The sequence below is a fragment of the Pleurodeles waltl genome, chromosome 1_1 (assembly GCF_031143425.1).
Source record: "Pleurodeles waltl isolate 20211129_DDA chromosome 1_1, aPleWal1.hap1.20221129, whole genome shotgun sequence".
NCBI classification, from domain to species: Eukaryota; Metazoa; Chordata; class Amphibia; order Caudata; family Salamandridae; genus Pleurodeles; species Pleurodeles waltl.
This window is the reverse complement of record NC_090436.1, coordinates 894,414,023-894,436,128: the sequence shown is the minus strand read 5'-3', so window position 1 is coordinate 894,436,128 and position 22,106 is coordinate 894,414,023. Positions and strand designations below refer to the sequence as shown.

The 22,106-nt window shown below is 45.3% G+C and overlaps 1 protein-coding gene across 1 annotated transcript in view; it reads left to right on the top strand.

Moving 5' to 3' along the window:
* The window catches only part of CEP78 (centrosomal protein 78), a 462,742-nt gene that overhangs the window by 23,253 nt on the left and 417,383 nt on the right, over positions 1–22,106 (top strand). Inside the window, exons 4-5 of the mRNA XM_069230075.1 lie at positions 4,328–4,400; positions 21,455–21,558. Coding sequence (XP_069086176.1) covers positions 4,328–4,400; positions 21,455–21,558 — 177 coding nt within the window. The remainder of the gene's footprint in view (positions 1–4,327; positions 4,401–21,454; positions 21,559–22,106) is intronic.

Below are 22,106 nucleotides of genomic sequence, written 5' to 3'. Positions count from 1 at the left end.
GGTGTCCCTCAGGGATCAGCCTTGAGCCCAAAGCTCTTCATTATCTACATCTGCTCTTTGAAGACTTGATTGAGAGCTGTGTTCTTACCCTGTTCTCCTTTGCGCTGATGACACCAAAATTATCTTTTCTTTGTCAACTGCTCAGGGACACAATTTGGATGCCTTTGGCCTTTGTTGACTCAAGCCTCTACAAGGAGGAATTTTAACTCAAAAACTTAATGACGAGAAGACTGAGGTAATGGTGCTAGCTAAGAACCCCCTACTTTGGGACCCACACCACTGTCCTTAGGCTCCCTTCCCCAACCGGTCCCTAAAGTTCAGAGCATAGGCTGTGTGCTGGACAAGAATTTGTCTATGAAACCTCAAGCTACCAAGATAGTTTTGACCTGTTTTGCGGCCCTTAAGCGGCTGAGAAAGATTATTTGGATGCTTCCTTTCTCAGCCCAAAGGTCAGTCATCCAAGGCCTGATCCTCTCAAGATTAGACTACGGGAACATCCTTTACCTGGAGATAGGGAGGGCTTTCATCAGACTTCTGCAAGTAAAACAGAATTCTCCTGCTAGGGTATTATACCGACTCCAGAGACGTACCTCTGTGCCATGCTTACTCCGAGAACTACACTGGCTCATGGTGAAATAAAAGATACAGTTTAAGACACTGTGTTACATACACAAGGGTAGGTCTGGCACCGACCCGAGACACCTTCAAGAATTAGTGCTCCCCTACCAGCCCTCGTGCTCTCTGTGATCGAGCAACTAGGTACTCTGCACATGTCTCAAAGACAGACTAGCCCATATAGGAGGATGTTCCTTTTAGTTTCTGGGGCGTAAGTTCTGGAACACTCTACCCGTGCACATGAGAAACTGCCCCTCTTGGACCTTCTTTTGAAGGAACTTGAAGTCCTGGGTATTTTAATCCTGTTAGTGTCACTTGTCCCTTTCTGATGCCATAGCGCAGGGAAACCCTATTTGGATAACGTTTTATAATAATAAAAAAACAATCTTACATGCCAAGGTAGCTGAAAGGAGCAGTTTATTCAGCATCTCAAAAACACAGACCCACTAGTGTTACTCGATAGGCAGAAACACTGCCAACATTAGAACTTTTCCTAAAGCACCCTTTTTATTAAGTGTCTTAAGAACAGTAAACAGTCTGAGCCACACATTCTACTCACACAAACCCCAACACTTCCCTCTGAAAGAATGTGTTTCTTTAAGGTAAATCTTTCCACGAGTTGCCTCAAGGGTTCATAGGGGAGTCATGACTAATTCTAGAGACGATGGGCAGATGTATGTGCTGTAAAAGAAGGTCATTGCCACAAAAATGTCTTAATGCATTTTTGTTCCCATACAACATTTGTCTGTGCCTGTAACTGGATTATAGTAGTCTTTCGCTATGCCATTCTTTCCATAAGTTAAACTGGTGTGTCACTGTAAAGAATATGTAGGTACCACCTGCCTGCACAGAATCATAACCGCTCTCCCAACCCATTTTATTTGTACAAATAGCATTTTAGGAAAGCTTGAACATAGCTTTTTTTCAGCATATTGCGGGTTTGCTTTTTTTCTTTGCAAATTATAAATGCAGAACATCTCTCTGGAAGTACCTTAATGTACTTCTTTTAAACCAAGGTCATATGTTTATCCTGTTCTATCGTTTTCCATTTGAATATTTCTAGTGTATTTCTTTTGCCAATGATTTATTGAGCATGGAGTTCCTTCCAAGTATTTAGCTGGTTAACTGAAAATATCAAATAGCAGTATACATCATTGTAGGAGCCAAAAAACCTTTCAGTGACTGCAGTTTGTTTGAGAGCAGTTTTATGATAGTACATATACCTTTTGATGTAAAACCAGACACAAAGCACAGAAGCCACAGTTAGGATGAGGATGACTTGTAGTTTCAGCAGGTTGTGAACTAAAAATCAGACAATACAGTTAAGTATTTTCACAACTTTACACTTACTAGGGAAGATTGAAACACATTTCTTGGCGCTACCTTCAGGATATCTGAGCACATGGATCAGTTTAAATCTTCTGTGCAGATAGTAAACACTATGATCTCCTAGACCATGGCCTTCAACGTAAACAATTTGATTTGAGCAACCAACTGCAATCTATGTGGCAGATACATTTTCTTACTTTTCCACAAGAGATTAATACACATTTCAATATAAGTGGTAGTTTACAATATTATACAACCATACTCATTTTGTAGTTCTGTCAAGTTATGTTGGTAAACCGCTGTTCTTCAGGCTTCACAAAAATGTAAATAAGTCCACAGTAGCACACTGGTGCTAAGTGCTTGGTATCAGTTCATGTTGCTGAGAGGAATTAAGACCTTTTAACAGTTGTTTATTCTCTAGTACTGTTTAGAATAGACTACGGCAGCTTATTGCACTTGGCCTGGCCAAAGTTCACCTGACCCAGCAGAAGACAATCCTACATGCAGCCGCTAGATTAACTTCATGCACTTGATAGTATGGCCATATTTGCCCAACATTGTTGACCCTGAAATGGATCTCAGTAGGAACTTGAAAAATCTTCGAAGCAGTATGCATTGTTCCCAGATCTTCACAATCTGGTACTAACTCATTCAAAAAATGATTAGACCCGGATGCTTCCAAGTGCTCTGAAGTGAAGACCACCTCCTACTTGAAATCCCCCCTTTCAAAAAGAAAAGGACTCTTTCACAGGTCTTCTCGCAAAGTGCCTTAAGTGTCTGGAACTGCACCTCCCTGCCATCTAGACTATTACTTACTGTATGTTGCTCACAGGAATGTAGACTCCTCTGAGAAATAGCCCCTCAACCCTGCATCAGACTTCACACCTGCTGTTCAAGCTCCTTTGTTCTCTAGGATTAGCTATGGCAATTTTCTTTTTCCTGACATCCCTAAAACTCAATTCTCCGTTAAAAGTAGCCCCTCAACTGATTAGAGGAACCAGAAGATCTGACCATGTCACCAAAGTACCACACACCCTGAACTGGCTTCCCTTGGAAATAAGGAACATATCCAAACCGACATGTATTATACGTAGAGCTATGCACAAATGTTCTCCAGCACATCTAGTAGACTGACAATTTCTCTGGGGAATGTTCTGGGAGTATTCCGTTTGCTGCCAAGTGCAGATTTCCTCCTTCTAGGACCAACAACCCTCAAAAATTCTTAAAACAGTCCGTATCATAGAGTGGCCCTCTAATCTGGAACTTTGTAGCCTCCGTCATCAGGAAGATCTTTCTTTAGCATCTTCAAACAAAACCTCAAAGCATCATTATTCCAAAGCCACTTCTAAATGGGATTGTAAATTAGTTTTATTTGGATTGAGAATATCTAGTTGCTGTCGCAACTGCTGAGTCATCAAATTCTTGATTTGTATCCTGGACTCTTCTTCATTCAGGTTATCTCCACTTTGACTCAGTTATGATTCATTTATGACTCATTTTGACATACTATGTAATATTATTATTTTATGTTAATCCTGTTGTATAGGGTAACCTGTAAAATGCTATGTTAGCTTGGTGGGTCTCCTGCACAATTTATTAAACTGCAAATAAATAAATATGCTTAATATTGACCTGTTTATTGTAAAGATGTCTGTTGTTCATCATTGTAAAGCTCTTAGCCTGACACCAGGGTGTTCTTTGTGCAATAGAAAAGTGCATAAAGTTTACAAAATAAGTAACACTTATTTTATTGACTATAAAGGAACGATAAACTGAGTGCACTTTCCTGGCATTTGAACCAGCAACTTGAATGCATCTCAGGAATCTTTGCTGCATAGCTGTGTTCACACTGTGCTCTTCTTGATTTGTAAGCCCTTAATTTAATTTATTCTCTGTGACCCGCCCCTTTCAAACAAAGGAAAGAACAACTTTTTATACACTCTAGAACAAGGGAAGATAAAATTGACTCTGCATGCAGGAGATTTTCTTTGTGAAAAGAGTTGCAATTCTGGCTCCTTCAATAGCAGATTGAGTATCCTGGTTCTTGCATAGGTAACTGGATGATACAAATGTATTGAAAATTGATACCCTATCTTTTTTTAATAATACTCTTATTGGAATGTGGATGTATTGTCATCTGCCCTATTAAGAATTCTAAAGCTCAAATTACCTCTTTCTGCCTTGATTGTATATACACTTTTTTTCTTATTGTTTGTATCAGTCACTTTGCCAGAGATTACTTAAACCTTGTTATTTTGAATGCTGTTTTAAGCAGATATCAGTTCAGTTTACAGGAGCAAACTCTTGTCTAAAGAAGTCATCACGTGCATTTTTAACATTTAATTTAAACATTAGTTTTAAATAGAATTGTTTTTCATTGAAGGGGCTGGCTACATCATCATCTTTGGAGAACCTGTCTTTACCACAGTGTCCATTTGGGGACAAAGGATTACAAAGTGAGTGAATATTTGGAAATATAAAAAACAGTTTGCTTTTACGTTAGATGTGAGCATTAAATTATTACTATTTTTTTCTTTTTTTACTTTTGACTCTCAGTTTAGTGCACAAGGAAACTCATCATCATCAATTGATGTTCATATGACTCCTAATAAACAGTTTATTGTATCCATATACAAATGTATGGTACATTTAGAATTCCACTGTGAATCTCTTGCCTATTCAATTAAGGGTTTATTGCTAAATGTGAAGTCATTAATACATGTTCATCATTATAATATTTATAGTAATCGACACAAACATTCTCATTGCATAGTTTTTAACATTTCACTGATTAACAAACCTAGAGCTCTAGGATCACAATGTTTTTTCAGAGGCTCTAATCACTTCACAGCTTGCCCACCTACCCCCCCATTGTTTGCTAGCAGGACTGTCTGACCTTATTTTTGGTATTTTTTGCATTTTTGGCCTGTTTCCATAATTCACCTGCAGGTGGTACACCTGAAGTATCGCTGTTTCAAAAATTAATTTCATGACCGTGCTCTTTGAAAAAATGTGTAAACCACCATATGCATTTAAACCCTGGATGAGATTTGCATCCAATTAATTACCTTCCACAACTCTCAAAGTAGCCATCCATTTTCCAGATGCATCGCTCTCTGCTTAACTGCCTCAATGGAGTTCCGCTTTTGATAAAAGTTTTGTTTCGGAAAATGCATGACTCAGGAAGACCAACATTTTATCTCATCCATTCGGCAAAACACACATAAATATTGTCATGGTTCTTATAATTCAGAAGATGAGACACTGGGGCCAGGAGGTGCCCCCCCCCCTTGCCTCAGGGATCCCTGAGCTCACTCCACGGCAAAGCAGGAGGACTGCTTCTCTGGCAGAAGTAATTTTTTAAGCCAGTATTTAAAAGTGTTAATGATGAGAACCTTTTTCTCCATTCTGGGATAGCCACAATTCTCAAATGTTTGCTATGCACCCTCCATTCTACATCTTTACTCTGACCTGAAGGCACTGTGAGGATCCCACCAGCTTGCTGACCATGTTCACTGTGTCTGGCAGATGTCACTCTTATTCCATCCCTCTCACTACTGTATTGCAAAGCTCCTGGCAAAGCAGCAAATCTGTCTGCAGCTCTCCAGTCTTTAATTGTAAAGAGGTTCAACTGCCCTTTAAGATTGGAAAAAGTATCTCTATTGTGCTTACTGGCTCAGTCAGCACCTCCTACCCCTCCCAAGTGTTCCTCCATTTAAGGGACCAGCTTAAGGATCTTACCTACATTATTTTGATGCATGATTGTCCCTTCCTTATCCTTTCCCATGTTGGGGAGGCAGCAGTTGGTCCATACATGGTCCTAGCCAAACTCTGCGGTATTGTTGCCACCATAAGATGTTTATGATTCCAGTCTGATTGCCTTTGTTTCCACCAAGGGTGAGGAGAGAAAGACACATTGCACTACATCATCCATCTCTGATGACAAGCAAGATGAGGAAAATAAGATTCTGAAGGGAGATAGATTGACTTCCTTACAAAACATAGAATCATTGTAGTTAGCAGACTCAGGCTTGCACCACGTGTCATGATTATGTAATGTAAAGAAAAGTCTGACTCAAATTAAGATTTAGCTGGGATGTTGAAATCCAGAGCGCCAAATAAGTTGGTCATTTAGCAGGTGTCAGATCAACAAAAAGGTTTATGCTTCCCTACAAGCAAAGATAAATATTGACAGAGCAAAGTCCTTGGAAAGCCCTTCCTGGAACAAACCTGTTGACTTTTGTAGCTTTACAGATAGGGTTGCAGCAGATCAGGCTAATATGTTTGCATTATTTCAGTCCCCTTCTAATGGTAATGCCTAGCAATATCTTCACAGGGGAAACCAAAACTCTTGATGATCCCACCAACTACACATCAGAAGTCCAGTCTAGGGACATGTAACAAGAACATCTTATTGACCGGCTAGAGTTCATTAGGAAATTATGTACCCCCAGCTCCATTACCCTTTTGAAAGATCCAAAAGCATATGCATTATTGGATGAGGCCGTCCATACACTGGAGTGCAAAGGGGACCTAGAACAGCGACTGATATGAAGCAAGAAAGCAAATTGTGATATTTCAAAAGTGCACACACATATAAAGGCATTAGGATAATCTTCAACCTCAAGAAACTCATAAGGAACAGTCTTTCAAGATAGTAACTCCCTCAGAGGTAGGCAGTATATGTAGGTTTACTTAACCTTGATGCTACGTAGTTCCAAATCTCAGGTCGCAACATTCTTTTCAAGTTCAAGAAGTTGATCGTGGAAAATGTCTGTTGGAAATTCAAAGTCCTACCCTACAGCCTGTAATTGGCCCTTAAGACTTATTGAAACATCTGGTACACACTGCTGTACTCCTTGGCTGACATGGGATACGTCTATCCGTCTTTAGAAGTCTTTCTCATCAAGGTGCTGAACACAATAAGTATAGTGATGACTTGCAGACCTGTTTGAAGCTGGGGTAAAATCTAAATTTCTGTTATTGAGCAGGAGGATATCTTCATGGGGTCTTGCTATGCTTAAAGTCCTGTCGGGCCACCAACACCTTGTTCCACTGTCTAACACTATGGCCCTCTTTACAACCATGGCGGTTGGTGATAAAGTGGCGGCAATACCGGCGGTAAAAAAAAAATTGGAATCCTGAACACAGCGGAAACCGCCAGCAGATACAGCCACTTTAACACACCTGACCACCACGGCGGTAGCAACAAACACCGCAGCGGTAACCGCCAACAGCCAGGCGGAAGACAATGTACCGCCCACTGCATTACAACCCGCCCATCTGCCACCTTTTCTGGGGCGGTACCAACGCCATCAAAAGCACGGCGGAAACAGAACACAGAAGGGAAACGACTCCCCTCTCGACACTCAAGAAAGAACCAGGATGCCATGGAGCCCGAGCTGCAGGTGTTCCTCATGCTGGTGTATTTTCTCATACACCAGGAACATGAACGCTGACGACAACGACCACAGTGAGTACTGCACACAGGGGAGGAGGAGGAAAAAGAGAGTGACACACACACGCAACACCCCCACCCCCACCCCCACTCTCACCCCCAACACTATACACACAAACACATGCAACAACATTACATATACACCCCGTAGCCCTCTGTAATAACGCAAGGACAAAAGGAATGGAGTAAAATGAGTGTAATATTTGTAATTTTAAGAAATAAGTTCATGAAGAAAAAACAGTATGTACAATATATACAAAAGGAGGGACAATGCCCACTCAAAAATTGTCCCAAAACACATAGGCCAAGGCCACACTTGACTCCTGCCTCAATGCGGTGAGAACACTGCAGGGGCATCAGGTTGAAAACACAGGCATCTCAGGGGGACAGGGAATTGGGGGGCACCTCAGCCGGAAGATGGTACAACGCCACTGCTCCTGGAGGGGGCTCATGCCCACTGCTTGGTCCTGGGGAGTGCAAAGCTACAGTCTCACAAGTGGGTGGTTTGCCTGCTGCTTGGTCCTGGGGAGTGCAAGGCCACAGTCTTTCTAGTGGGGGGTTTGCGCACTGCTTGGTCCTGGGGAGTGCAAGGCCACAGTCTCTCTAGTGGATGGTTTCTTCCATTGGTTCTGGAGAGGGCCTGGTGCCCAGTCTGCTTCATCCTTGCAAGTAGGGGCTGAGTGGATGCCTTCTTCCACTGGTTCTGGAGGGGGCTTTGTGCCCTGGGATGCAGATATTTTGGAGTGCAAGGTCAGTCTCTCACCTGGGTGTCACAACAACAGCTTTTGCAGGGGCCAGGATGCACTGCAGCCCATATAGTCACCAGTACACACTGCTCTCTGGCGGTGACGGCTGTTCAGTGTATGCCAGTTGCGCTGCAGGTGGTGCAGGCAGTGGTGGTGGTAGCCTTCAGGCCTTGACCTGCAGCCTCGGACGGCTGTCCATTGGGGCTGCCGCTGCTGGAAGTGGTGCTGCTGGCCGCGGTTCAGGTGGCGGAGCAGGCAGTGGTGGTGGTAGCCTCCAGGCCTTCACCTGCAGCCTCGGACGGCTGCCCACTGGGGCTGCTGCTGGCAGTGGTGCTGCTGGCGGTGGTGCAGGTGGCGGTGCTGCCAGTGGTGGTGGTAGCCTCCAGGCCTTCACCTGCAGCCTCGGATGGCTGCCCACTGGGGCTGCTGGCAGTGGTGCTGCTGGCTGCGGTGCTGCAAGTGGTGGTGGTAGCCTCCAGGCCTTCACCTGCAGCCTCTGACGGCTGAAGTGCCATGGCTGGTGTTCTGTGACCCTTCCTGCCCTTGGCAGATGGTGGTGCCTCCTTCCTTCCGCCAGCTGGAGTCTTTACCTTGGCCTTGCTGTTCTGGTTGTGCCTCCTTCCCCTTGCTGGCTGCTGACCCCTTCTTGCCCTAGCCAGGTGGGGGACCCTTCTTGGCCTTGGTAGGTGTTGGTGGCACACTGGCTGGGCTGACGGGTGCCCCTTTGGAGCCTCTCACAGCTGCAGAACCCACAGTGGCCGTGGACTGGGTGGCTGAGGTGCTGGGCTGGGTTCTGGCCACCCTGGCCTGAGGTGAAGGACGGGGGTGGGGGGTTGTAGGGAATTGGTCAAGGGTGGCGAGGAAAAGCTTCTTAGGGACTCTGGGGTGGGAAGAGGGTGAAGGTTTGGGAGTGGAGGGATAGGGAGTGGTTGTAGGAGGTGTCAGTCTGCTGTGTTTGGGTGCAGGTGCATGAGATGCTGTTGTGAGGTGGATGCCTGTTGGGGGTGAGTGTGCTTGCGTTTGTGTACTTTGGGTGGAGGGGTGTGAGAGGACACTGGGGACATGTGCATGGATGTGAGGGTGGTGACTGCCAGTGAGGGGCGTGTAGTGATAGGCGTGCTGGTGATGGAGGTAGTGGATGAGTATGTAGTGCATGCAGGTGTGAGTGGAGACGCTACTGGGAGGGAGGTGGACGAGGAGGAGGAGGGGGACACAGTGGAGGCAGTGGATGTTGGTGTTTCAGCATGGGGAGGGTGCTTGTGTGAGTGCCTGTGAGATGAAGTGTGGTGCTTGTGTTTACCTGAGCCACTTCGGTGTGTTGATTTGGGTGATTGCTGGTCTGAAGCTGTGCTTGGGATAGGCTGGGGTTGAGGGGATTGGGATTGGGTAAAGGAAGTTGGAAGGGGGAGGCTGGAGACAGGGACAATGGCTGCCATCAGTGCGGAGGCCAGAGCCTGGAATGAATGCCCTCCAGGTATGCATTTGTGTGTTGCAAATGATGCCCTGCTACACCCTGGATGGCATTCAGTATGGTTGACAGAGGTCAATAGCCTCCTCACTGAGGGCAGCAAGGCTGACTGGGGCAGAGCCTGAGGTGCCTGGGGCGAAGGAGATGCCCACCCTCCTGGGTGAGCGGGCACGGGAAACACTCTGAGGGTCTGCTGGAAGGGTGGTGCTGGTACGGGGGTGGTGGTTGTACCTGTTGTTGGGGTGGGCACAGAGGTGTCCACCACCGCCAGGGAGCTTCCATTGGAGGAGGGGTCGCTGTCGGTAGTGTCTCCTCCTGTCTCTGTCGTGGTGCTCCCCTCGCCCTCTGTCCCACGGTTGCCCTCACCATCGGTGGATTCGGCCTCCAGGCCCATGTGGGATGCACCCCCCTCCGTCGCCGGTGCCTCTGTTCCTCTGCCAGATGATGCTAATGCACACAAGGACAGGGTGACAAAACAAGAAGGGGGAGAGACAGAGGATACACTTGGTCAATGCTAGCAACAACACTACCGTTGGCGTACAAAACACACAGGGAACAGCCCTATGCACTATGCCACGCACTACCAATGCTAGTCACCAGCCCATGGGGTACAAATACCTAACACCATTAGCTTCACACCTGAAACCCACAGGACCCTGCCCAGTAGTAGATGCCCACTAACACTATTGGGGTTGGAATGCATCTGATCTTGCCCATTATTGAACATACCCTGCCATGTTCGTCCTGGCCTAGGGGCTCCCACAGCCCACATCTCCCACCCAGGTAAAACCTTAAAGCGCGCAGTCATGATTCTGTACTCAACCCCTTGTGGCTGCTGTGATGCCTTCAAGCGCCCATCCAACTCCGGATAGGCCACCACCAGGATGCGGAACATCAGGGGGGTCAGGGTATGACGGGCACCCCTTCCTCGTTGGGAGGCCAGCCCCAGCTGGGCCTCCTCCATCTTCCTTGCCCAGCGGTGCAGGTCCTCCCACCGTTTGCAGCAGTGGGTGCTCTGCCTGTCAAAGACCCCCGGGGTCCGCACCTCCTTGGCGATGGCACGCCAAATACCCTTTTTCTGATGGGTGCTGACCTGCAGAAAAAATACAGCAGAAAAGGGATTAGTCATACCGTCCAGACTTTCTAACTCATGGCCCACCATATCCTCCCATCCCTTTACGCACATACATTCCCCACCATCCATGCAGCACTCTGACCAGGACCCTTCAGATCCACCCCTACATGGGTCTAAGACACACAGCAGTCCATACATTCATGGCCCACGCATCATGCTCACAGTGTACTCGCCTGTTTGTCTGGAGGACCATATAGTAAAGTGTACTGGAGTAGGACCCCATCCACTAGTCTCTCCAACTCCTCCGAAGTGAAGGCGGGGCCCTTACCCCAGACACTCGAGCCATTGTCGCTTCCAGACAGAGGCCACAGCAGCACTTGCAGTGTAGGTCCTCTGCTGTTGAAGGTCAGGTAGCAAGTGAGTGAACAGATAGAAAATGGCAGTCACGTCCGGCGGTGCGTACCGTCACCGCCGACGTACATCGCCATTTGCTCCTGGAACCCATAGGGCCCAATGCTAACCAATGTGATGTTGTCTGGCGGTCGTCGACCGCAACGGTGCTCAACGCCAGCAGAATTACCTCATTTCCACTTGTCTCTCCTCACAGGTCAGGCAGCCGCCATTTCAGGGGGCACAGGCCATGGCACCTAACTGCGTCACAGCAGACATTGGCACATCAACTAACTCTCAAGTTCACATACTGTTTCTGTAAATGAAGAAATGCATAATAGTATTGACGTGTGAATATGACCCTCTGCTCACCGTTTTTCACCCTAGAGTTCAACCGCTGAGGATGACTAGGAGATGGAGACATCCCCCTGTGTACAGACCCCTGGTGGACCTGGCGACAATAAAGGACAGGCACATTATCCTAACCTACAGACTTGACAGAGCCACAATCCAAGAGCTGTGTGCCCAATTGGAGCCAGACCCGATTTCAGCTGTCCCCCAGCCCACAGGTATCTCCCCTCTAGTGCAGGTCCTGTCAGTGCTCCATATCCTGGCAAGTGGTTCCTTCCAAGCGACAGTGCCCATGGCATCAGGGATGTCTCAGCCAATGTTCATCAAACGTGCTGACCAGAGTTATGTCTGCCCTGCTGAAACACATGCGCAGCTACATCGTATTCCCCCAGGTGGAGGATTTGGCCACAGTAAAGGCTGACTTTTATGCACTGGGACATATCCCCAACATCATTGGTGCCATTGATGGTACACATTGCGTTTGTGTCCCCCCGGAGAAATGAACAAGTGTTCAGAAACAGGAAAAGCTTTCACTCTCTGAATGAATGTGCAGATGGTGTGTTTGGCGGACCAGTACATCTCCTATGTCTATGCCAAGTATCCTGGCTCCGTGCATGATGCTTCTATCGTGAGGAATAGCAGCATTCCATGTGTGATGTCTCAACTCCAGAAGCACAGGGTGTGGCTAATAGGTGAGCCCATGGTCCCCACCCAGTTGATGTTGGTATATGGGTATGGGGTTGGATCTAAGGGTGAGTGTCTGGCTAACAGGTATCCCTCGAATATTTGCAGGTGACCCTGGTTACCCCCAACCTCTCATGGCTTCTGACCCCAGTGAAGAATGCCAGGACAAGGGCAGAGGAACGTTACAATGAGGCACATGGGCAAACAAGGAGGATCATTGAGAGTACCTTTGGCCTCCTGAAGGCCAGTTTCCGGTGCTGCCATCTGGCAGGTGGATCCCTGTACTAGTCACCCAAGAAGGTGAGCCAGATCATCGTTGCATGTTGCACAACCTGGCCTTGAGAAGCCAGGTACCTTTTCTGCAGGAGGATGAGCCTGGGGATGGTCGTGTGGCAGCGGTGAAGCCTGTGGACAGTGACGAAGAGGAGGCAGAGGAAGAAGATGTGCACAACAGAAGTACACTCATTCAACAGTACTTCCAGTGACACACAGGTAAGACACTGTAATTTCACCTTCCATTACAGTTTTGTGTTTGACATTGAACATGGCAGCCTGATTTCCCTATTTCTATGGCCACTTACTGTACCTTTTGTCATCTCTCTTTTCAGATCGCTGTGCCCCACTCTGGCTCCTGGTGTGTTTAATGCTGCCCACTGCAGGTCATACCTATGTAAATATTAGAGTACATTTGATTTGCAATGTTTACAGTTTGTGATGGTAATACATTTGTCATAGAATTCAGACTCAATACTTGAATTTGTTCCAAGGGGGTTTATTTATGTGCTAATAAGTGTAGGGGGTATGGAAATGGGCTGGGCTGCTGATGGAGGAAAGTCCAGGGTAGAGCCCATTATATTTGAATCCCAGGTGCATTGTCCAAGGGGGCATAGGAAGGGGAGCAGTGGCAGTTCAAGGTGGACAGGGTGACAGAGTGGGACAGACGGTGACAATCAGGAGAGTCTTATTTCCTGGCAGGGGTCTTGGCAATGTTCTCTGGCTTCTGCCTGGATCGCAGGGACCGTTTGCGGGGTGGTTCTCCTTCTGCAGGGGGTGGGGTGCTGGTGGCCTGTTGTTCCTGTGGTGGAGCCTCCTGTCCACTAGCGCCCGCGTAGGTGGATGGCTGTTCTTAGGTTTAGCTAGTGTCAATGGGCCCTTTGTTGTGCCACTGCCCCCCTCATGGTGTTGGCCATGTCTGCCAGCACCCCTGCAATGGTGAACAGGGTGGCGTGGATGTCCCTGAGGTCCTCCCTGATCCCCAGGTACTGTCCCTCCTGCAGCCTCTGGATCTCCTGCAGCTTGGCCAGTATCTGGCCCATGGTCTCCTGGGAATGGTGGTATGGCCCCAGGATGTTGATGAGTGCCGCATGGAGAGTTGGTTCCCTAGGCCTATCCTCCCCCTTTCGCACAGCGGTCTCCCAGCTTCCCTGTTGTCCTGTGCCTCTGTCCCCTGAACCGTGTGCCCACCGCCACTGACCCCGGGTCCCTGATCGTCCTGTGTTTGTGGGGTTGCCTGGGGTCTATGTAGTGGTGGACACACTGCTGATTGACGTGTCCTGGGGAGGGAGGGATGGGCCCACTGTGTGGGTGCTGTGCTTGTGTTTCCTGAGGGGGAAGCTCTGTGGTGGGTTTGGACTGTGGCTGGGTAACCGACTGTCCAGATGTCCCTGATGGGCCAGGTTGGTCATCGTGATCCAGGCATGCAGAGCTGCTGTCATCACTGTGGGCCTCTTCGGGGGGGTGCTGGATATTGCTGGCGCCTCCTCTTCGGTGACGTTGAGTGGGGGTCCTGTGGGGATGTAAATGCAGTGTTTATTGTATCTGCTTATGCCATCTTGTGCATGGATATGCTTCCCTCTATGGCTGTTATTAGCTAGGCAGCTTTGGCTTGTGTGAGTTGTGCTTGGTTTGGCTAAGTGATTGTCACTAGTGTGCATGCTTTGATGATGGGTGTCAAAGCAGGTCTGTGATGGGGGTCCATGCATGTCTGTGATGGGGGTCCATGCATTGGTGTTGCATGCAGGTCTTGGGATGGGTGGGTTGTGATGGTGGGGTATATGTGAGGTGATGGAGTGATGGGAGTGAAGGTAAGGGTAGGGGTATGTGATGGCATGCAGGTAGCGTGGGGGCTAAAGTAGTAAATATTTGACTTACCAGAGTCCAGTCCTCCTGCTACTCCTGCGAGGCTCTCAGGATGCATGATCGCCAAGACTTGCTCCTCCCATGTTGTTAGTTGTGGGGAGGAGGTGGGAGTCCACTGCCAGTCCTCTGTACAGCTACCTGGTGTCTTGCTACCACGGAACGCACCTTCCCCCATCGGTCGTTCCACCTCTTCCTGTTGTCATCCCTTGTTCTGGGGTGCTGTCCCACTGCGTTGACCCTGTCCACGACTCTCCGCAATAACTCCATCTTCCTTGCAATGGACGTCTGCTGCACCTGTGATCCGAATAGCTGTGCCTCTACCCGGATGATTTCCTCCACCATGACCCTTAGCTCCTCCTCTGAGAATCTGGAGTGTCTTTGTGGTGCCATGGGTGTAGTGTGAGTGTTGTGTGGGGTGATGTGTTGGGGTGTGTGCTGTGAGGTGCGTGGATGGTGTATGGGTGATGGTGTTTTGTGGCTCTGATTCAGTGGGTGCTCCTGGCTTGTCTATCTCTCAGTTGCCAAAATGCTTGGGTCGTAAAGGGTTGTGGGTAATGTAGGTGTGTGTTTTATATTGGTGTGGGTGTAGTGTGTGTATGTGTGTCAGGTGTGTGTATTTTGAATTGTTCAATGTGGTGGTGTGTTGTATGTGTGTGTGTATTTTGAGTGCGGCGGTGTGTACCACCAATGGTTTACCGCGGTTGAATGACTGCTGCGGTGATTCGTGGGTCATGATGTTGTGGGCGTATTTCTGTTGGGGTAACGGTGTGGGTTTTGGTACCGCCATTTTAACACTGACCTTTGGTCTAGGGGACTTGTGTGGGTGTCTGCATGGTGGTGGATTTCTCTGTGTGGGTCATAATATCCGTAGCAGTATACCGCCACGGTCACGGTATGTTGGAGGCAGTCAGCATGGCGGTAGGCGGCACTTACCGCCAGAGTTGTAATGAGGGCCTATATGTTTTGCAAGAGGAGCTTCATCTATAGTGGCCAAAAAATGAAGGGCACTTGCAGGCTAGCACCAATGTCGTAGATCAGTGGCTCTTAACTTGTGGTCTGGGGACCCCTGTTGGTCCACAAAGCATACTCAGGGGTCCTCCACTGCTTAGAAAAAAAAATATTAACAGACTAATAAAAGTCAAAATAAAGAAGCAAAATGTACAATTGAAAATTTTAAAACGTTCTATAAAGTGAAGGAATTTGAAATTGGAGGCTAAAAATTTGTATCCTCAGATTGGTTCATGGGAGCAGTGCCAGTGCATTAAACAGAACATAGTATGGATGATGAGTGACCTAAATTGAATTTAGAAAAGCTCCAGCCTTCCTATTACAATTAAAAAATGTGTATTTGTTTGCAAATTAAAATCATTTTTTTATTTCTTAGATTAATGCCCGTTTCTCTATTTGTGTATTGTTTTGCTGGTCAAATCATTGAAAATGCTTCCAGTAATGACTCAGTTAGGGTCCCAGAATTCCTATAATGATTCCGTAGGTGGTCACTGAGTTGCAGTAATGATTAAGTGGGGGTCCACAGAAGTCAAAATGTTAAGAACCACTGTCAGATATAAACTACTGTCTGCCTTTTCTAATACAGGGCCACTATATGCCACAAGTATTCAACCTGGGGTGGATGGAAGATTGAGTGTCCTTGTAAGAAACTGAATTATTATTTGGCATGGCTACTTCCCGCCTTAAGCAATAATTACAATCCTTGTCAAGGTGAACCCTCAAAGTCAATAAATTAGATCAAGCTCACTCTCCTGGTAGCTATCTCACAGAGCAGGCAGGCTTAATGTAGGGCAAAGTGTACATTATTTCTGCAATACGAAAGCAGTGATGAAGTTAAAATGCAAAACAATCAAAATCTCAAACTGAATTAGCAAAATTTAATAACCAATAAGACAAAATTCCAGTGGAGGGCAGGGGGTCCAAAAAAGATGTGTTTTTTTTATTTTTTTACATTTCAATTAGAAATAGTGCAAAAAAGCTTGAAGTGGCAATTATTATTCAATGGTGATGGTACACTGGGATCTTGGTGCAATTTGAGGTTGGCCGCAATGGAGCACAGATCAAAACCTGGGCAAAAGTCTGGTGAGATAAAAGCAGGGATCTCTAGCAACTATACAGTAGATACACAAGAATTGTCTTGACATCCTTTTCTCTCCCTTTCAAGTAGGCCCTGAGTGTGCCCCATGTATTAGGTGTGGCTCAACAGACCTGTCAAGCTAGATTGACCACTGTAGTGTTAAAAAGGAATGCCCACACCTCCACCCTGCGTATTCTGTAGAAAAAGAGGATTCATCTCTGCTCATTTAGGTTAGCTTGCTGTTAGAGGCTTCTGCAAAATAGCTTGCTGACAGTTCAGGCAGGTAAAGGGTAACTTTCTAAAAGTTACTTTTCCCTAATATTTATTAAACATCAATCTTTACCAATGAATTGGATTTTTTATATATATTAAAACCAGTTATTTAAATATTTTTTTAGCTGGTCCTGTTCCCAAAATACAGTATTAGTATTTTATTTTAATCTATTCTCAGGTTTTCCACATAAGTGAATATAGCTCTTAGGTACTTACCCCGGTACGGACATGGCAATATTCATTTTCTACGTGTCCCTCTTTTAAATACCATGCATTCTACCTTATCGTTTATCAGGCTCACATAAGGGTGACTTAGTAATATAAAAGGGAGCTTTCTACCTGTCAAAATGGTTTTATTTTGAAAGGTCACAGTGCATGTTTACACTGCAGTAGTCAGGCTACACAGGGCATGGTGCCTAAAGCCATGTATGCACTGCCACTATAGTGGATAGCAGTCCTCAAGTGGCATTTAACTCCCAGGCCCTGGGTGCACATCTTACACCATATACTAGAAACATACAGGTACCTCAGATGTACCAATCAGAAATAAGGCAATTTAACAGTGGTTAAAGGGGAGTACAGGGAGCAATAGGGTACAGCAAAATGCAATAAATCTGAGGTGACTTTGCAGAAAAGGTAGATGTCCTACAGTACTTGAGGTGAGGATGGTAAAGTAAACTTTGAATGCCTTCCTTCCCTAAGTCACAAAGAATAGTGCAGTGGTGAAAAAGATAGTACCAGAGGCATGTTTGTGCCCTAAAACAAAAATGGCAGGTGCTCACCCCCTCTTTTGAGGGAGGCCCAAGAGTTAAGATATCAAAAATGAGATCACCAATTTCTTGCTTACCTGGGATATACGCAATAATACATATACTCAAAGACGTTCGGAAGGAGATTTACACTTTTGTCTTTGAGGCTGCCTCACATATACTTGTTCTTCCATTTCTCATCCACAGTTAAGTGCACAAGTGCCTGTGGTGGGTGATTGTAGGTAAACATTGATCATGATCTTGATCAAGATGTCAGGCTCAAAGTACCTCCAACTCTGTGTGCATCCAGGCTCATCTTCAGGGACTCTGGGCAGGCCCTATATTACAGCCTTGTGCAATTCATAGTGTGCCTCTGTAGGACTTATAATTTTTAGAAATCTGAGCATGCCCAAGGATTGAATAGATTACTGAACCACTTGAGAATATTCTGTACTAAAACCATCTACTGACAAACCTGTTCTGTTAATGATGTACTGCAAATGTAAGACTCCTTGTTACAAGCACACTCCATCAGATACTGCTGCATCTTCTGCCCCTAGTAAGCTATCACCTTTAACACACATCAGTAAGGATGCAGTCTTGCAAAGCAGAAAAGGGTAAGCCAGGACAACCTCTTATCCACAGCCTTTGGTCAAGCTTGTTTTGAAACTGTTATTAAGGTGGCTTCCTCTGATCAAATTTTCAGTTGTGGTGTGGGAAATCATTGTTTTATTTTCCTTGTTTAATTTTTTTTATCCTTCTGACCAAATCATTCACCAGATCTTCAGTATTTCAGCTGGAAAACTTTGAGCAGTCCCCATTGATTTGCAGTAAAAATAAAAATAAAAGCGTATGGATTAGGAGTAACTGAGCCACTGTGAGTTAGGGCCAGATTTAGGGTGGCTTATTCGTTTGCCAGGTTCTACGCCGTTGGATTATGCTTTCAGACTGAGTCAGCAGGGGCATTGCCTTCGGAGGATGGCAGTCTGCCTTGCTTCAATAAATATAGCTGGTGGATCAAGGTTTTGACGTACTTTGTATTCTGCTGTGTTTATGACTGAGTACTCTGTCCTCCAGACTCTAAATCAGCCCCTTAATCCTCTACAGAAAAAGTAATTGTTGCTTTTAATCCTGTTTTTACCTTTACCTGTCCATCCCAACTGCATTATTACACTTTCCAAGCATGACCCTTTTCCAAAAATTGCTTTTGCCTGATGAGATTACTGACAAATGGAAATGAAGGAAACAGGTCTGCATGGTATAAATTTTGCCTGCAGTGAGAAACTAAGGCTATTGTGAATGCAACCATATCCAGCACATTTAACTTTTCCAGGGAATTATTACTCCTTCTATCCAGTAGCATTTTAAAAATCACTTTTAAGTACATTGTAAATCATGATTGCCTTTTTCAATCCTTATCATGGAATTCAAGTTTTTATTTTTGGTTTGATGTCATGCCAGTCAAGCAATCCAAACATTGATTTCCAAACACTATAAAAAGTGTTTGAGGATTCTTCATTCAAATTAAAATCCCATATTAAACAAACACAAAAATCACATCGTTTTTTCTGCCATATTGCAAAAACCCTAGTTATAACCAATGTTCACATTTCATAAGAAAGTTAAGTAATTGACAATATATGTGCAAATATTAAAAACTGGAATCAGTAATTCTTTCTCAGCCCTCGTAAAATGTGAGTACATTAATGTAACAGCAATAGAATTGCAGAATGGGCACGTTAGGGAAGCATCTGGCATATGATTTTTCATTAGTTTTTTTCATCTTCCATTTAATATTTGTGTGAATTAGCCCCTATCTTAATCGTATCATCCACCTTCTAGTGTCCTTAGAATGTATGTGTTTCATATGTGGTTGCAAGTCACCCTTATATTTTGTGTTGATGTTGGCGTATTTTGGCAGATTTATACATCCCTAAGCTATTTTTTCACAGAATGTGCTTTTATCAACCTCTTTTCAAATCTCCTCCAACTTACAATTGTAAAATACCTTATTTTTACTGAGCCTGCAGGATCAAGTACCAGCATAATTTGTTTTATGCTGTCCTACCACAAAACGCAATTGGTATTATGTTGGTAGAATTTGAACTTATGTCTCAGTGATCCCCTGCATGCTTCTGTAATACAGTACCAAAAATAATTTGATAGTATATAAATAATATACTTGTCGAGCTGAGTTTAAGTCTTAAAGGACAATTTACAGAGTCCGCTGTAAGTTGTTGCTTGCCATTCCTCGGCTCCGTAGACACACACTACTGACACACCCATGGAGAAATAAGCTGCTGTTGCAAAAAAAGGTGCACAGTGGGCAAATAAATCCGCAAGCTGTACTGGAGCTGCCACAACACAAGACTGTCTGGTTACCTCCTCACCAGACCATACAGGGCTGCAACCCCTACACTGCTCCCCCTCCCCCAAATCCATTCACTGCAGCTTCAACAATGGCTCCCATCTGTGGAATATTAAACACATGGCATTAAATGGGGAGAGAGGTGTTCGCGGTCTGTTCTGCTTTTCTTCTCTTATCTCATGACTGAGCTTACAGAACCGCTCTGGAATGCACTTCTGAGTTTAAAGAAGACATTTATTGTTGTTATTACTTCACCACGAGGTTCCTGAGAGACAAAATTAGTAGGTTGGAAGCACACGTTCAAAAGTAGTCGCAGCAATGAAAGCAAAATATATCAAAGTACTTCTCAGTTGCAATGTACACAGCAAATACATGTGATTATATTATAGCATAACTTCAAAGCAAAGCATAAAAGTCAAAATTGCATCACTGTAGGGCCTATAACTCAGCTTCATCTTTCTAGGGCTTCAAGTTGATGACTCCGGTTCAACTGCGAGAAAGAGATTTTCTACCCAAACGGGGACAGGTAACTGACTTCTCCGTTCCTGTCTGAAGTCAAGGTGGTTTCAATCTAACTAACTCTGCTGTTGTCCAGAGCCAGCCTTCTAAAAACGTGCCCCGTCCTCTCAAACTCGGGGAAAGGAAGGCAAGCCTTTGGAGACTGGCCAGATCTCCTAGACCCCTCCTCTTCCCAAGGCTGAGCAGAAAGGAAAACACCAAATGTACTCTCTCTTATCAGCTAGGGTCTGGTGTGATAAACACAGCTTGATCTATCATGTGGAAAAACACAGCTTGATCTATCATGTGGAAAAACACAGCTTGGAAAAACACAGCTCATCTGCAATGTCTCAACTGCACTGTCTAACTCCACGTTAAAGCCAATAGCCAGCTAACCTAAATACCAAATGTAATGTCTAATGCCATGTCAAAGCCAATAGGCAGCTAACTAATGCCATGTTAAAGCCAATAGGCAGCTAAACTGAACACAATATGTAATGTGCTACTGGTGAACATTGAGCCACTAATATGCGCAGTGGTGAAACACAAAGCCATTTGTCAAACACAATTAATAGCATCACACGGTCTGGCACCCAGGGTGTCATTCTAGGAGGACTGGGTCTTGAGGGGCACAAGCACACAAGCTTCTGCATGCATCCTAGACGATGCTTCATTGCAGCCATGTCCAGTGATCAGCATCCATGAGGGACATCAGCATCACTTAAACTTTTTTCACGATGGAATTGAGGATTTCACTGATTCTTGACTTTTTGGGAAAAAAATAATTTTAAAGGACTCTGGAGTCAAGTTTTGCCCAAGAAAATGAAGTGTCATGAGTTGCTTCCTAGAATACGTAATCTGAAATGCCTTGATCATCACAAATTATCACACAATTATCTCAGCAAGATTGATCATTATTAGATGTTCTTTTTTTAGAACACTTCAGTTGGGTGACTGAAATAGTAGTCTAATTTTTGCAGCATTTTCTCACCTGCTTCAGCACTTCTGTATTTTTATCTTGTCTTTTTATTATGGGCATAACACATTCAACATGAGACCAGAACTGGGGGATTTTAAAATATTTCAGAGCTGGCTTTAAGTACTACATGTTATATTTAATGGTATCTTTTGTTTCGAAGAAGTAACCTAGTACTAAAACAATGCAAATTAAAATCTGTTCATCCTAAAGTTTGTCAACATTTTTTTTCTGTGTTTTTTCCCCCAGTTATTTGTCAAAGTGTGAAGAATTCATCCACCATCAAGACAGTCAATTTTACAGGTTGTGGTTTAACCTGGTTAGGAACGGAGCACATGGCTAATATAATAAAGGTAGACTGAGGTTCTGTGTAAATATTATTGTATTAATAATTCAGCTCTGAGTTCTCTCAACTAGCTTCCAAAAAGCATCAGAAACTCCCTTATTCTCTTCCTACCTTCCTCTTCTCTTCTTAATTTCTATCCTGCTTTTGTTCCCTCTATGCCATTCTTTAGTGTTGTCTCTTATTTTTGTTTTGAACTGTCAGTCTCCTCCCCCCCACCTTTTTCTCCCCACTCCGGCCCGGAACTCCAGGGCAAGCTTCAGGGACTGAGGGGCCTGGCTGTGAAACGTCTAAAGGCAGAATGGTCAAGCTCTCTTTCACACCAGTACAAAACAGCTATAGCCGGAACTGCCAAGCTCCCCTCTTCTCCCACTAAAGGGGAGGGCCAACGGGGCCTGACCAGAGTCCAGGCCCTACACACCATCCATGCGCTATACAACTTTGTTTGTCGGGAGTGAGGCTACTGTCTCAAAGGCTGTCTACTTTGTATGTTAAACACCCACAAATAATTAGTTGTAGGGACTTGCCAGAGATTGCACCTTGCACTCTACCCTCCTC